Source organism: Lissotriton vulgaris, chromosome 1_2, assembly GCF_964263255.1.
Source record: "Lissotriton vulgaris chromosome 1_2, aLisVul1.2, whole genome shotgun sequence".
Taxonomy (NCBI): Eukaryota; Metazoa; Chordata; class Amphibia; order Caudata; family Salamandridae; genus Lissotriton; species Lissotriton vulgaris.
This window is the reverse complement of record NC_141686.1, coordinates 197692944-197709915: the sequence shown is the minus strand read 5'-3', so window position 1 is coordinate 197709915 and position 16972 is coordinate 197692944. Positions and strand designations below refer to the sequence as shown.

Below are 16972 nucleotides of genomic sequence, written 5' to 3'. Positions count from 1 at the left end.
GGCATGAAACAGGATGCACACAAACTGTGAAAAGCTGCATAAAAATGGGACAGAGAAGCACAAGGGAGTGGCAAGAAACAAAGTCAAAAGCACAAAGTAGAGGCAGAAAACCAAATGGGACAGTATGTCATAAAGGTGAGGTCTTAATAGAAGGAGACCACTACAGAAATTGAAGAAAATTGTTTCTTGCACATTGGGGCAAATTTACAAGGAGATTGCGCAACAGGATAATAATTTTTACTGGCGTTCCTGTGGCGCAATGCCCTGCTTCATATTTATAAATATTTGTAAATACAGTACAGTCATGTTTTTTAGGTTAGTTCCATCACGCACATACCAATTACATACATTATGTCCCATCCAAACGACATAATCGTCCTAAACACAGGTGACCTTTTACCTAGTATCTTACTTCTGTCTCTTCGACAACCAGGCTCTCGTTAACCTATCTTAATCCCTGTACCTGGCATACATAAATATGTCCCCAGGCACTGTAGATTTACTCTGTATAAAGATCACCACTTTTTTCATCCTTGGCCAACACCAAGCTGTGCATGAGTGTTTTTGTTAGAAAAGGATGAGCAAATGATTAGTGAATGTTTTAAAAACACATTGATTCTGGAAAATCCCTGGAGTGACCACTTTAGTATAAAAGACCCTCACTCCCCCTTACATAAACAGAGGATAATTCCCTCCAGGCTGTACCAAGACTCTGCAGGTTGATCCTTTGACAGGCAGAGACCTGACATCCCTTGCGGGTGCCTTCCTTGACGCAGAGATGGGGTCCTTCATTCAGAACCCTCAGGTGAGGGGTTAGTCCTTCCCGGGGGTTTCTTGGCTCCATTAGGATCTATCCTGTGATTTACATACACAAGATTCCCTCACATACCTAGGCTACATTTTGGTGGGCTACGCATCGTAGGAGTACGTCAATGCAATTGTTTTATATAATATGTTTTTATTCATCTTATTAGCACTCTACTTTTTAGGATATTGGTACTAGTGATTACATTTGTCTGCTCCTGTCTTGCGGCTAACATGTTTCATACTAGACTGACGCTTGACCGATAAATATTCATTGAAAGCGTTCCAATCTTCATTCTATGTATTCTGAGAAAAGCAAGCACGAGTGACTGAAAGAAGGGTATCATATTGTTTCCACGATACCTGAGGTATCAGGGTTGTCATATTCAGTGGATGCCAGAAACTACATATACCACTGTGGAATGCAGGGGGGTGATAGTGGCACCAAAGAGCTAGCTGGTCTAACGGCTGACTCATCCTTTGGGGGTGTCCAGAGTCCATCTGCACACAATGCCCTCAGTTTAGGTTATCCAAAATGCGCAGGGTCTGGAGGGTCTGGAGGGTCCTAGGAATAACAGTACCTTTCAGGCAGTTTTCTGCATGAAAGTGACGTGCAATGGGTGTTGCTGTGGGCATTCCACCACAACATCCATTGCTTTTTGACACTGCCCCAGATTTACAAGAATGTGTAATTCTGAGGCAGCACCAATAACTGACACCATGCAATAGCGGGTGTAAGAATGGCACAACGAGGAGAAATACTGGACATAAACAATCATATATGTGTGCTGCAGAATGCAGCAAGCACAGAAGTAACAAATTGGCATTTTTGATTGTTTATTTGCAGGTAGGGAAACCTTCCTGCACATAAACAATCATTCCCTGCAACACTGGCACCCTTGCACTATGGTTATGTTATGTTATGTTATGTTATGTTATGTTATGTTATAGGTTGTTTTGTAGCGCGCTCTGCTACTGGGGAGTATCCTGGCACGTTGCGGAGGTGACCAAACATAACACAGAGAGACAGCCTAGACCTAACAAACAAACAGATGGGTCTTGAGATCCTTCTTAAACTTGGATAGACACTGGGCGGTATGCAAATGAAGAGGGAGAGCATTCCAAGCCTTCGCAGTTACCACAGAAATAGATTGGCCGCCCAGCCTAGCCTATGGTGCAAATGTGACTGTGCTGGTGCTAGGCGGCTATTTTTAGCACCAGCGCTAGGGAAACACAGGGGTGCGCCATATTGTTGTAAATACAGTGCATCTCTGTGTTTTGGAAATGGCAACGCCTGTGCTGCAAATTTTGCCACAGCTGCACTCTCTGCAATTTCCTTGTAAATGCTCCATTGTTTGTTAGAATGGTGCCCTCTTTAACTGAATGCTCATTGGGGACGAGTAAGCCTATGCTGTAAATGTATGATCCTGCTGTGATGTATGTGTGGTGTAACACCCCTTAGTACATTTTATTATTAACTATGAATGGTTACTAAATTTCAGCATCCTTATGATATCTCTCTAGGTCTGCAGCAGAGCTTAGAAAATGTGATTGTTAGCGTTTCTGAATCTAAAGGGTTGGAGTTGGAAAAACAGCAATGTCTCCTGTTTGTCAGAGATATACATCTGGGTGTCTCTGAGAATAGCTCAAGTGTGAACTCAGAAGTTGTCCAAACCAGGATTCAGTTCAAAACAAGGTGAGTGTCTCATAACAACAACACACAATACGCAAAGAATGTCACTTTGTACCTAGAGATAGCACTGAGGTGAGACAAAGTGCATTAGGGGCCAGGTGTACTTAATGAAAGGGTTTGCAAATGCTAAAACTTTTTTCAAATGTGCGGCTAAGCCCATTTGATAATTTAGAAAAGGTTTTCAAATCATTAAATAGGTTTATGAAACCATACCTGCCCTTCCAAATACCATTTTTTTTATGGTATGTATTCATATTCTGCAACGAAAATACGGTCACAAGACAATTATATTTTACAGACCCACTCATATTGAGAATGTTGAATAAACATTTTCTAAGATAAGGCGGAGGTCCATGGGGTTCACTGGCTAGTCTTAAAAAAAGTGTGTGAATTTTTGTTTAAAGCATCCCATTATCGTTTAAGAAAAATGAATTTCTTATTTTTCCAATCACAATCATGGTGGTCTGCTGAACCCAGTGTTGGCAACAAATCCTATTGAGTTAGAATCTGCAACCTGTTTCATTAATATGCATAAGTTAGGTGAGAAAAAGACCCACTACGATGCAGATATTTTAATAACCGACCTATTAGTGCCTAATTAGGTTCTTGAAAATCGTTACTGGTCGCAAATTGCGACTAGCATTTTGTGACCATATATGCCTAAAAGCTGTTTCTGAGCAGGATCCACTTTTGGGTTACCAGGTATCAAGGGAGGCTCAGTTCTAAATCATACGCATTTTATGAACGCCCTGAGACTGATGGTATGTGATTCTGAACTCTGGGCCCGATTCACAGAAGTAACTTAAGACAAAATCCTAAACTTACTACTTTTGGCATTCACAGAAGTTAGGATTCTGTCTTAAGTCTGTCTTAAGTCTGTCTGAAGACAAAATCTTAACTTCTGTGAATACCAAAAGTAGTAAGTTTTGGATTTTGTTCTAAGTTAGTTCTGTGAATCAGCCCCAGAGAACTTGTTATTTAGATAGCGCCTTCCCCCGCGGTACTATCATTGGTGTTACTTTTATAATTTGACTAGACTCGAAAACATAGAAGACTTAGTTAGTGTTGGAAGTCAAACTTACAAATAAAAAAGAACTTCAGTCCAAATGGCTTAGGTATGGCAGCTTATGATGGGGCAGTTCAGATTTGTTTTACTGCTCATATAAGGTGTTTAAATGACAGCACCAGAATGCTAAACACTGTTAACCCCCAAGCATCTTGAAAGCATTTTACATGATGAATGGCTCCTTTTTGTAACAATCCATACTGTGTGTGGGCAGGGATGCAACCTGTAAACTAATTCCAGTACTTGACCTGATGAAAAGGTGTTCACTTTTAAGCTCTGTCCCAGTGCCTTTATGCACCACAGCAACCAATTCTTCCTGCCATATCCCTATCCTCTTGTGGAGCATCTGTTGAAAAGGTCCCTAGAACCTCCCTCTAATCTAAAAACACCTTTGATCCTGTCCTATTGCTATTCTCAAAGGGGTGCCAGTTTCCACTTCAATCTGGAATTTTACCCTTATGCTAACTCTTTCTGTGTTGCTCATTCCTTTTTACTACAACATCAGTCACTTTTCCACTGTATGACTGAAGTCAGGGATATGTAACCATGACTAGGACCGGGAGCAGTGTAGTCCCGACGGGGACTTTGGTGCTCCACGACTGGAGCTGTCAATCCTTTTACATCAATTAGGCTCAGTAGCAGGTGATAAATATTCTTGTAAGAATGACAGACAAGGATTGTCGTTTTCAAAACTTTATATAGAAACTTAATAGGGAGTTTATACAGAACATGCTCTGAGCAAATTCAGTAGCAAAGGATTCAGTTCAGAAGTACAGAGAACTAAATACAGTTCTAAGTGAAATCCAGCATAGATTTGCCTTCTAAAGATGGGGATAGGGGTCGCCTCCATGTATAAAGCTACAAGTCCTTTTATAGGTCTTCTAACAAACAGCATTCATACAATCTACTTGGGTGCACGATTCTCAGGATATGTACCAATAGGGAACACGCAAGAAGAAACCTATTACTACAGAATACTTTCACAGTTTCTCTCATGGTAGTACTACATAGGGACTGCAGACATTCTTCTAGTCTGGGACGGTTGAAATATCCTTGGCTAGGTACAGATGGAGAAAAGGTATGTGGGAACATTCTCTGTATAGCCTTAAAAACATGGCTCTTAAAAACATGGCTCTTTAACATCTAGTTTTCTGTAACCACATTGCTATTGGGATCTGCCGCGCCTGGAAACCCTTTGTTGGGTAGCTGTGCGCATTACAAATATAAACAAATAAATAAATAAATATAGGAGCTAGAGCCTTGCAATTCTTTATTTAAATTGAGAAGAACAACAACAGTTTAACACACGATAGTTTTGGACATAGATGCAAGATGGAGGACAATGTAAACACAACCTAGGTTAGCATAAGCCCAATTTGTAATATGTATTCTATGATGGGAAATAGCTCTCACACTTCTTTGCCTTCACAACACCCTCCTAGCTCTTTAGTCGCAGTCATCACCTCTGCTACAGCTTGCAGTTTTCAGACCCTAGTAGTACCCTCACATTCCTAATTGCCTTAGGGCACTGCCCATACTACAGTCTTTCTCAGACTCGCCCAAAGCCTTCACTGGCTAAAGATAATGTGTCCTCCAACTTTCCTAGCTAGCCTCCACTGTTCCATTGCATTTATAGACAAACTCCAAATCCACAAAAAAAATGTCTCCTCCCTACAAAGCTCCAGTTAGTACTCAGCATTCTCCCCCTCCCCTTTTGCTATGCTTCAGGTTTCTTGTGCTTGAAGAGGATAAAGGTTGTTCCATGTCAGCAGCGGCCTGAGTCCTTGCACGAAAAAAATTACTGGTCCTGACTACACTTCAGAAGTGGGGAAGTTAGATTGCAGAAACACCTCAATCCAGATACATCCTTCTCAAGACACGCATTTCATGAGAACCATTCCATCAACCCAACCATAGTTGATGGAAGAGAAGTCCAGAATCCTTTTACTTGTGTTCTCCCCTCTGAAAAGGGGGTGCATTATTGGAAGGTGCAAGGCTCCCCAGAAAATTTGCCAGAGACAAAGTCCCATTTTTTTTGCTAATATTTGGATATGTCAGGAGACCTGCAAAGTTAGGCAGAACCTTGGAAATATTTTGAGACCCATGTACTAAAATGTAATCAAGAAGTAGTCACAAATTGTGCACATACTTTTTGATAATAGAATATTAATTTGCAAACCAACCTGTGTACTAATACATTGGATCACAAAACACTGAATCACATGGGGTTGTACAACTATCTGCTTTATTAATATTCATTCGAGTGGTTCTAATTGGATGGCCTACAAGAGACAGGAGATCATCATCCCTATGATTACATTCCATAAAGATTTTTTTTAAAGCAGCACATTTGAAACTCCTGCTATTTCTATTTTGGAAAACATCATGGGGAGCAGCACTGGCTTCTCCCTCTGAGGCTGTGAACATGTTTACACTAGCTACAATTCCAACTCGGGGTCGGCAATCATCAATGGTTTGCAACCACAGTTGCTGTAGTAAACCATAAATATATTGCTTTCTAAACTAGAAATAAGAGGGGGTAATCCCCTTTCACTGCCTCCTATTTGTGATTCAAAAAAGAAAAATCCTTTTGTGATCACAAACGCTGTGACTTTGTGAATCACAGCATTTGCCATCACAAAAGGGCTTTGTACATAGACTCTTTGTTTGGGTTCACTTTTCTTTGACTATAATAAATTACATACCTCTACCGAAGAATGTACACCTAGCTTTAGGTATATAGCTATTGAAAGTTTGCTTTTTTGGGCGATTTGCTACTCTACTGTTTTCACTTTACTTATCCTGCTTTCTACTTCCATGACAACTGGGGACATTTCACATCCCAACACACTCTGCGATTAGGTTAGTGTCAACGTGCTCTCTCTTACCTTAGTTAGGGAACCCAGTGAAGGTAGAAAAAGGAAAGGAAAGGAAAGGATACCTACTATCAGAATCCCTACTTATCACTCTTTTCTCAAAATAAAAGACTAACCCTGTTATGGAGTAGGGTTGCCATCCCTTTTTCAGATGCCAAACAGATTGGCACCATTGGTGTCTTGACACCCTACTCAAGTGACTCTATGTGAATTTCTGGAATTAACTTTACCAGTGGTTGATCATGTTTCTAGGACCACTCATGACCACAAATCTCTGCTGCTACTTTACTTCCCTCCATTCAGCAATTACTGTCAGACACCGATTCTGTGTTCTACTCAATATGCATTCCTTCTGAGGATTGATGGAGAAAGTGAATCTTCTGGCTCAAGCTGCTCACAATCTTCCACTTACAGCTCATTGATGTTGTATGGTCCTTCAGCTCATTCCTATCTTGGCTGCTAGCCACAGCTGGATGTCTCTTCTCAAAGTCATCCTTTCACACTATCCCACAATAATCTAAACTATCGGAGCCTCCATTCAATGCTTATCCTTGTGATCTTGGGCCCCCCTACTCACTGGGCAACCTTCTTCTACATCTAGGAAATATTGAAAAAAATCTGTGACCTACCTCATGGCCTCTGCTTTAGCACACTTGTCCTGCTGGCACAACCATTATGCATTTTCCTTCCTGTTACCAGTTCCTGTCTGCTTTGGGTCCAGCCCCCTCAGACACCAACTCTAATGACAAACCCACAATCTCTCTCCTTCCTAATGCCCAAATTCTCATCATGACCCATTGCACATGCAGCCTAACTCATGTGTCATTGTAGCCTGTCTGCACAGTTGTTATGTTATGTTATGTTATCCGAATTTATTGAGCGCACAGATGCCCCAGCAAAAGGGGCGTCCTGGCACTAATAGAACAGAAACAGGGCAAAGCAATACCAAAATGAGCAAACACAACAACATTAGAAATCCAGAGGAAAGAGGAAGGTTTTTACAGCTCTCCTAAAAGCCAAGAGGTTGTCAATCGCATGGATATGAACAGGGAGAGAGTTCCACAACCTGGCAGCAAGCACACGAAAGGAGCGGCCGCCGGATCTGGACCTCTTGCAGCGTGGAACTATAGCCAAATGAAGGCTTGAGGACCTCAGAGAACAAGTGGGAATATAAGGAGAGATAAGATGCTCCACGATCTTGGGAGAAGAATGTTTAAGAATTTTAAACGAGAGACAGAGGCACTTAAACTTGATACGCTGAGCCACAAGGAGCCAGTGGAGCTTTTGAATAGTTTTTTTGGCCGAGCAGAATCTGGGTACGCCTACCAGAGCCCTGGCTGCAGCGTTTTGAACGCGTTGGAGTCTTAGTAGTTCAGCCTGATTAGCTCCAAGCAAAAGAGAGCTTGTGTAGTCCAACCTGGACAGAATCGTGGCTTGTACAATAAGCTGTCTAGTGAGAGCGTCAAAGAATCTAAAAGTAGATCTGAGTTTACGAAGAGTGCCAAAACAGGTGGCGGCCACTTTTTTAGTGTGGGTGACAAAATTGAGTTGAGAATCAAGCCAGACCCCTAGATTTTTAACCTCGATGACTGGAGTAGGGGTCGGGCTGAGTTCAGATGGCCACCATTTATCACCCCAAAGATGACTCTGCTTACCGACAATGAGCACCTCGTTTTTATTGGCGTTCAATTGAAGGTAATTATCTGTCATCCATAGGACCACTGAGAGAAATCCCTCACGGAACTTGGCAGCCTCAAGGTCAGAGGCCCCACTTATTGCAACCGCCAGCTGCGTGTCGTCAGCGTAGGATACCATGGTAAGGTTCCAACGCATAGCGACAGCAGCCAGCGGCTGCACATAGAGGTTGAATAAGGTGGGGCTGGAGGCCGAGCCCTGCGGAACTCCCTGGTCAATGGAGTAAGGTCTAGATTTATAAGGTGGAGTGATAACCTTGAAGGTACGACCAGATAGAAAAGATCGAAACCATTCAAGTGCCACATTGTCGACACCTGCCTCAACCAAACGCTGTAATAAAACAGCGTGGGAGACCGTGTCGAACGCGGCACTGAGATCAAGAAGCACCAGTGCCGCAGTGTGACCAGAATCGACCAAAGTCCGGAGATGTTCGACCATAGAGAGCAGCGCAGTCTCGGTACTGTGACCAGGCCGAAACCCATTCTGCGAGGGGTCTAATAAATTCGCAGAGTGAAGATGATTAGATAAGATGGTATTAACGTGGGCCTCGGTCAGTTTAGCAGCCCAGGGAAGGAGGGAAATGGGGCGGTAGTTCTCCAACTTCAAAGGATCAAGGGCAGGTTTTTTTAGGATGGGAATAACCTGAGCCTGTTTCCAGATAGCCGGGACCATACCTGAAGATACTGATAGGTTAACAAGATCTCGTAGCGGAGGAAGACAGAAGGGAGCGGACTCTCTGAATTGAGTAGGTCGTAGAGGTTGTAGACTGCCATTTCGACCAGACAAACTAAAACCTCTTGCCAGACCTAAGCCTTAATTTTTAATACATATTAGTTACCACTATAGTGGCTCCTACATAAACCAGAGGACAGGGTGTAAGTATTTAGAAAGTTAGACATGCTCCTTTAAATTGTTCATGTCTAGGTAGTGAAAAACATTACATCCTTTTTTTAATACTGCTAGGACTATCTCTCCTGCAGGACAACATGGGTTACCATATTACCTTATTAGTTTGGTGTCTAAAGAATTGCAATTTAAAACCCTCCTTAATGGTAGAGTCTGATTTTACAAAATAACTCTGAAATGCCGCTTTTAGAAAGTTTGCATTTACTTTTCCCAATCATTCGATGTCTGCAAGTGTAGCTCGCAGTTGGTCTTTGTGTATTGCTTCCAGACAGTGAAACATAGAGAGAATAGGTATTGGCAGGATGGGACATATCTGACTTGATAGGGGGTGGAGCTGTCACCTACCAGACTTGCACATCACTAAGGCTCTGCTGCAGCATGCTCACAAAGGGTTTTATACTAGTCATTTGTTCCTCCAGATAAGCTGGGCCAGGGCTCGAAGGCAGGAAATTCTAAACATCTCTGGGGAGAAATCCTCCAGAGCCTACTCGTACTTCAAAGCTGCCACCAAGTATAGCAATTTTACCCTAAGCCCAAACTCTTCAGGACACCTCTGGACCTGTAGAAGACTCAGAAGTACCAGTGTTACCCTGCTGTCAGAGTGAAAAGGACAGGGCCATCATCTTGAACACAGGATGACCAAAGTGACTCCAAGCGTTAGTTGGCTGGTCGCCTGATCTGAGCAGCCTAAGGGACAAAAACGTTCTAACCACCTTGAACATAGCACCTAGACTCTGTCAGCTGTAATTCTTGCTCCCCAAGGGGTGCCATCCCAGTCCTGGATGCTGGTAAGTGCCAGCTCTGCTGTGGTCTCTTGGGCAGAACCAATATAGCGCAACACATCTTCTCACAGCTTTACATTGGAATTGCCAAAGTGAAACACATCCTTAAACTCTGGACCCCCCTTCAGAAACTGGCTGCTCCTTAAAACTACTGCTAAGCAACTCCTCTCCAGCAAGGGACCTCTCATCACAAGCCTTTGTCAATGGCATCACCGACAATGACATAGGACTTCACATCACAAGCCATGTCACCGGCTTCATTAGAGTTGTTGCTGCATCTCAGACGCAGAGCCTCACATTCCATCTTCAATACAGGATAATGCAACACTTTGCAACCAGGGTTTAAAGAACTTTGTTCAACAGCCCTAACTTGGTTCCTGTATTCTGCCCACGCTCCATCGTGGTTGGTCTGAACTTGTGACTTTATCCTGGTCTGGCGCGACTTGATAGCGACAGTCGGCACTTTGTTCTTATATACACTATCCTTTCTGAAAACTTTAAAATTGCATATTTCTGGTTCTACTGATTGGATTTTTATAATTTTGGTCTCAAATAATGTATTACATTTTAATCTTTTCTTCACTCTGTTACTGTTTGAAGTGCTGCATAAATACTAAAAAGTCTACCTCTAAGTTAAGCCTTTCGTGCCAAACTACCAGGGGATTAAGCACACTTTAGTTTGGGGTTGCTTGTGACTCTACCCTGACAGGAATTGTGGTTGCAGTTTGAGTAGGATTTCACCCCCTTAGCCAGTACCTAGGTTACTACAATATCAACAGGGGGAATTATTAGAAGAAAACAATTTAATACATGGTTATTATTCCCCAGGAATCAGTGAAAGAAAAGGCTTACAAGTTGATAGAAATTGAGACCCAGACAGGAACCAATGTGAGAATGTGTTATTCTAGGAGAGACCAAACACAGAAGAAAGTCAAGAGCAAAACAGGAAAGGAAGCCCACTACTCCACATACACTGATACAGCAACTCACACACTGAGTCAGTCACCCATAGAACTACTCACACACCTAGCCACTCACTCATCCAGTCAATCACACAGCTACTTACTCACCAATACAGATACACACACCCACTCACTCATACAGATACTAACATGTACTCAGTCACCTATACATTCCCTGACACAAGCACACACTCATACAGCCAATCTCACATTCACCCACTTGCCAGTGAGTGGGCTGACTGCTTAACTGAATAAGATGTGTGCTGGTGTGTAATGTTAATATAGGTGTATAAGTATATTTGATTGTATTCTATTGATCATTGACAGCATGTATGAGCGTATCTATAGGTAATTGATTAGGTGTGTGTGTAGATCTAGGAATGAGTGAGTGGATTTTTAGATACTTGTATTGGTGTGTTAATGAATTCAAATATGATACTCTGTATTTTACTGTGAGTGATGAAAGGTTATACTAGTGTATGATGAGGTGTATCTGATTGTCACATGGATGATGTCATCAGTGATATCATCAGTGATGTCATTTGAGATGTCATCAGTGATGTCATCAGTGATGTCACTGACCATGTCATGAATGATGTAATATGTGACATCGTCAGCAGAGGATTGCGGGGGCGGGAGTTATAGTTAGTTCAACTAACTATAACGGGAATTTCAATGGTTTTACGTGAGTGAAATGTCCAGGTAACTATAACACCCCTGAAACCTATTTTTTTTTCAGTGAATTTCTAAGGTTTTTTAAATGCAAATTCGTAACTATAACTTGTCTGAAACCTATGGTTTTTATCAGAGAATTTCAAAGGTTTTTAAAATGATAATTCCTAACTATAACATGTCTGAAACCTATGGCTTTTTCAGTGAATGCTAAATCATAACTATAACATATGCAAAACCCATGTTTTTTTTAGTAAATTTCAAACATTTTTTAAATGATAATTTTTAAATGTATTTATTGTTTTTTTATATTTTCTAACCACATTTTTTCAATCTTTTTATTTTTATATATTATTTTATCAATTAAATTACACATTTTTTAATTAATTTTTTTAACATAAAAATATTTCTTTTTCATTATTGAATATTGTTCATAAAATACTTAAATTATTTTTTTTTCTTCTTTTTTTAAGGAGTTGCACACCTTACAAACTCCCTGTTTGTTTACTGCAAGTAACGTGTCCGCCATTTTAGGGTCGCTGTCTAGGATCCGCATACGGTGTGCGACGAGTACGACTTTCCCAACGCGGTTGCTATGCGACTTGTGCGCGACGCTTGGCGCATTGGCAAGATGTAGGTATAACGCGCCGTAGCACGTGACGTCATATGCATATCGGACGCGGTGGGTGTGTGACTTCCGCGAATTCTTCAATGTTGGAAAACTTATTTATATATATTTAACATAAATATTAAGACAACATATTATCTGACATTATTACTAAAATAATATTCTTTAACTTTCTTAAAAAGTACATCCCTTTTTAATGCAAATTCACGAAGTGGCGCTGTACGCATCCTACGCGCAACCTAGGCCCACACCATGTGATTTCAAAAATAGACATTTGATTGGTTCATTATACTTCCTATTGAAACTATTGTAGGACCCCACCCATTTTAATCACGCTTATTAGAACTTTTCTTATGGGAAGACCTCCTGAAAAGATCTTCTGCTCTATCATTATTGGAGAAGAGATTCACCAGAATACATAATGGCTGCAAATCCACCTCCTTCCTCTGATTCAGAGAATTCATCAGAGCAGGAATTTGTTCCTAAACGTCCACGTGAAGAAAGAGATACCAGCATTGTCTGGAATTTTTTCACTATACCTGAAGGCTTTAAAAAGGTGAATGCAACTAAAGTCACTTGCCGCATTTGCAATGCAGTGCTTTCAAGGGGAAACTCCACCAAAAAGTACTCCTGCGGTACTGCAAGTATGCGGAAACACGTACAGATTAAGCATCCAATCAACTTTGCCAGGAAGGAGTTAAGAAGATTAAAAAAGGCTCCTCCTGCTTCATAAGAAGGCCTGAGTACGAGTGGAGCAAAACCATCAACCTCTACTACACACCCTGATATTCGTCCCCAATTAGGGAAACTCAGAATGCGTACGGCTCATAGCATATAAAGAGCAGTCGGTGGATCTGGTGTATCGCGCTGTTGACCACCACTATTGTTAGATTTCTTTTCTCCTCTCCTCCCAGTTTTTAGTTCTCTTTTCCCAGTTCTCATTTTTTCCCTGTTTAAAAACACAAAAAAACAACAAAAAGAAAAAAAAAGTTCTTTTCAGAAATACCTACTCTGGTTAAAGAAAGATCTAAACTAGTAGGCTTGTGTGTGAAAATTAGGATGAATGTATGTGGAGTGCATAATTGACTGTAAAAGTACATTTCTGATGTGTGGTGAATGCATAAGTGCACAATTATAAGGAAGTGCTGCAGCATGACACTGTAAACTGTTTAACTACAGCGTGCTATAGTACTTCCAAAGCACAGGGATGAAACATATGTACATAAATATATTGCAGCTCTGTGCTTTGCTCTGCACAGCTGCAGAAACTGCAGCTGTGCTGATACCCTTGCACTATGGTGCAAGGGTGTCCGTGTCATGTAGAGATTGTTTTTGTGCAAGAAGGGACACCTAATGTCGAGATGTTATTGAAGGACCATTGTGGAAAATTATTGCTACTGCTACAAAAGTCCTTCCAGATATTGATAGTTGTGTAGCTACAAAATGTTTAATTAAAGTGTCCAATTTTCTTCCATCAGCTGTACAGCGTTGCTTCATTAAAATGATCTATTTTCCATATCTTTGGATAAATATTGTTGATAACATTTCTGATTTGCATTGCCTACACTCCATGTTTTGGTTTGCAGCTTTAACTAATTTACTGAAAGACACTGATTTGCAGTCCGGTAATGTCAAGTATAAAAATCCTTCAGTGTCTACACTAGTGGTAAAATGATACCGGCGTGGTTATGCGTATAGGTATATGGCGCCTTATGGTTAGAGTTGCACTAAATAAAAGTTGCTGTTGTCTTTGAGTGAATGTGAGGATGAAATAAATACGTCTAGGCATTAGTGATGACTACAGTATATCCAGTAATTTGAAAGAGAAATCAAAATGGACCACCCACATTAACATCAGGTAATAATATAAAACTATTCCACAAATTAGTATTAGCTGATTTGGACAGACATGAGGACAAAAATAACTGGACAAGACATAAAAAAGACAACCTAACATGGGGAGAAAGACAAGCACTGAAAGATCTGTGTGAGAATAAGGAACTAACTATTAGAGAGGCTGACAAAGGGGGCAACATGGTCTTGATGAACTCAATAGATTATGACAACAAAATATTCACCCAACTTAGTGACCTATCATGTTTTGAACCTTTGAACACCAACCCTATGTGGGCCTTGATAGAACACATTATTACCCAACCTAAAAGATGGCATGGTTTGGGACTAATAGATGATGACGAATTGACATATTTGAAACCTAATAAACCTAGATACCCCGTAATGATAACTGGCTAACAGAACATGGTAAGTGTTTTCAAAGTTGCAACCAATGCACAGAAACCTAATAAACCTAGATATCCATGCATTTACACGCTGCCAAAGGTGCAGAAGGCATTACCATTTCCACCTGGGAGACCGATCATTTCAAGCATTGGGGGACCTACAGAGCGAATCTCAAAATACGTGGATGTCTTCCTCAATCCCTTGGTGGGAAACCTACCCTCGTACATCAGGGACACCAAACACATTCTTGGTATTTTATCTGATTTCAACTGGGATGACAGTATGCACTTAGTAACCTTAGATGTTACGGAGCTTTACACCAGCCTTGCGAGGGAACCTGGATTACTAGCAATAAGGAGGATGCTAAATAAAAGGGCAGCTAGAGCATGGAAACATACGGAAATGCTTATTGAGATGGTTGAACTTATCTTCGACAATAATGTTTTTTTGTTTAAGGATAAATGGTCCAGACAGAAACAAGGAATGGCCATGGGCTCTAGATTTTCTCCCTCATATGCCAATTTCTTTATGGGTTGGCTAGAGGATAGGAGAATCTGGGGCCCAGAGGGCCAACAGTGGAATGATTCCATCTTATACTGGGGACGTTATATAGATGACTGTATAATGATATGGACAGGCACTAAAGAAAAACTGACAATGACTGTAACATTCAATTTACCTCAGAATCTAGTAAAACAGTCATTTATTTTTTGGATGTTGAACTTTTTATAAAAGAAGGAAAAATTGAAAGCAGAATCTTCAGAAAAGAAACAGCATGCAATGCACTTTTGCATGCCTCAAGTGCGTACCCACCTCACCAAATTAATGCAATCCCCTATGGGGAACTAATGGGGGTAAGGCGTAATTGCAGTAATAACACAGACTTTGAAGAACAGAAAAAAGGAACTATACAAATATTCCGTAATAGAGGCTATGACAGAAGTGCATTAAGGAAGGCAGAGTCAAGAATTGACATGACTAAACGTGAGAACACGCTGAGGGACTACCAGAAAAAGAACAAGGGGGAGGACACTGTTAGACTAGTTACTGGATACACCGATTGGTCTAAAATATTTGAGCCGTAGTATGAATAAACACTGGCACTTACTACGAGCAGACAGATGTCTAGATATGTATGTGACTAAGAGACCAGCAATAACATACAGAAGGGGACTCACACTAAGGAACATCTTAAGCCCAAGTTACCCCAGAATGCCCAGTAATGATAACTGGCTAACATAACATGGTAAGTGTTTTCACAGTTGCAACCAATGCACAGCGTGCAAATAGGCAACCCCCAAGAAAACACACTTTCACAGTCCCAATGGCAAGAAATATGAGATAAGGACCAATATTAATTGCCTTTCCAAATTTGTTGTTTACGCTATTGAGTGCAAGTGCAAGAAAGTATACATAGGTAGCACGATTAGAGCATTGCGAGAAAGGATATGTGAGCACATGAGGGTGGTAAAACAAGGGGAAATTAGGTATCTCTTAGCAGCGCACATGTCAATATGTCCATTACAAACTACAAACAGGCGCTTCGAATATTATGGAATAGACCAAATACCCAGACACCCCAGAGGGGGCAACAGAGAACTTATGTTGCGCAGAAAAGAGGCCTTGTGGATACTCAAAATGCATAGCATTGAGTGTGGTCTTAACATTGATCAAGAATTACATTACTTTTTGGGGAATGACAAGTAATCACTATGATGCAAGTACGCACGTATGCCCGAACATATTCCCATATGCGGTCATTGACTGTTATCTATAATAAGCAACGTTGTTTATGGCTACATGTCATATTTACTCTTTTATAAAATTAATGAATGACCAGTAGTTCTGCAACTTATGGCACTTACATTCCGTTTTGAGGATTTTTAAAATGTTTGTTGACCATTTTCAAAATAATTAGACATATGCATCTACAATAACTCTTAGGTACAGTAGGTGATGAAGAGCTCTTGGTTATGCATATTTTATTACAGTGATCACATTTCAAATCACTTTATAGCTCACACCAAAATATATTTCCATTTCGAAATCCAAATGAATGAGCAACACTCACTCAAATGCTCATTCATGATGAACATAGATATCACAAATAATCTGGAACACACAATAACTAACACTAAATAAATAATCTATATTTGAGATTACAACGAACAACCTATTTTCATTCACTTGTTCACTAACTTTATTAAAACGAACATGGAGATCATAGATGTTGTAAATTTATAATATTGAATTATCCCACAATTTTTTTCAGAAACACAGAATTCCACAGCACACATATAGTTCGATATGGGGCTTTCCTTAGGTCTTGTAACACTAGTGACTGTGTTGGAGATTCCGTTTCTATGTACATATTCTCTATGATATTTAGAAATATCTTGAGCCACTTCTAAGATGTCATAAGTATTGTTTGACGATTTAAATACATGGCGTAGCAGTATACCGCTGATAAAACTATTACCGTAGAGAAATCTTTGACATCGCCATAGGGCCTGATTTTGGTGACATACTTTATGGTGTTAATATGAACCAGCCACAAAAAATATATATATATATATATATTTCTGACCATGATGTGGATACAGTATATGGGCTGTATTTTGACAAACTTTTTGGAAGATTACAAATT

At 40.6% G+C, this 16972-nt stretch overlaps 1 protein-coding gene across 1 annotated transcript in view; it reads left to right on the top strand.

Annotated features, from left to right (window-relative positions):
* Positions 1-16972, top strand: part of LOC147734913 (glycine N-acyltransferase-like protein 1) — a 133977-nt gene that overhangs the window by 69302 nt on the left and 47703 nt on the right. Inside the window, exon 4 of the mRNA XM_086953680.1 lies at positions 2329-2500. Within this exon, the coding sequence (XP_086809806.1) occupies positions 2329-2500 (172 nt within the window). The remainder of the gene's footprint in view (positions 1-2328; positions 2501-16972) is intronic.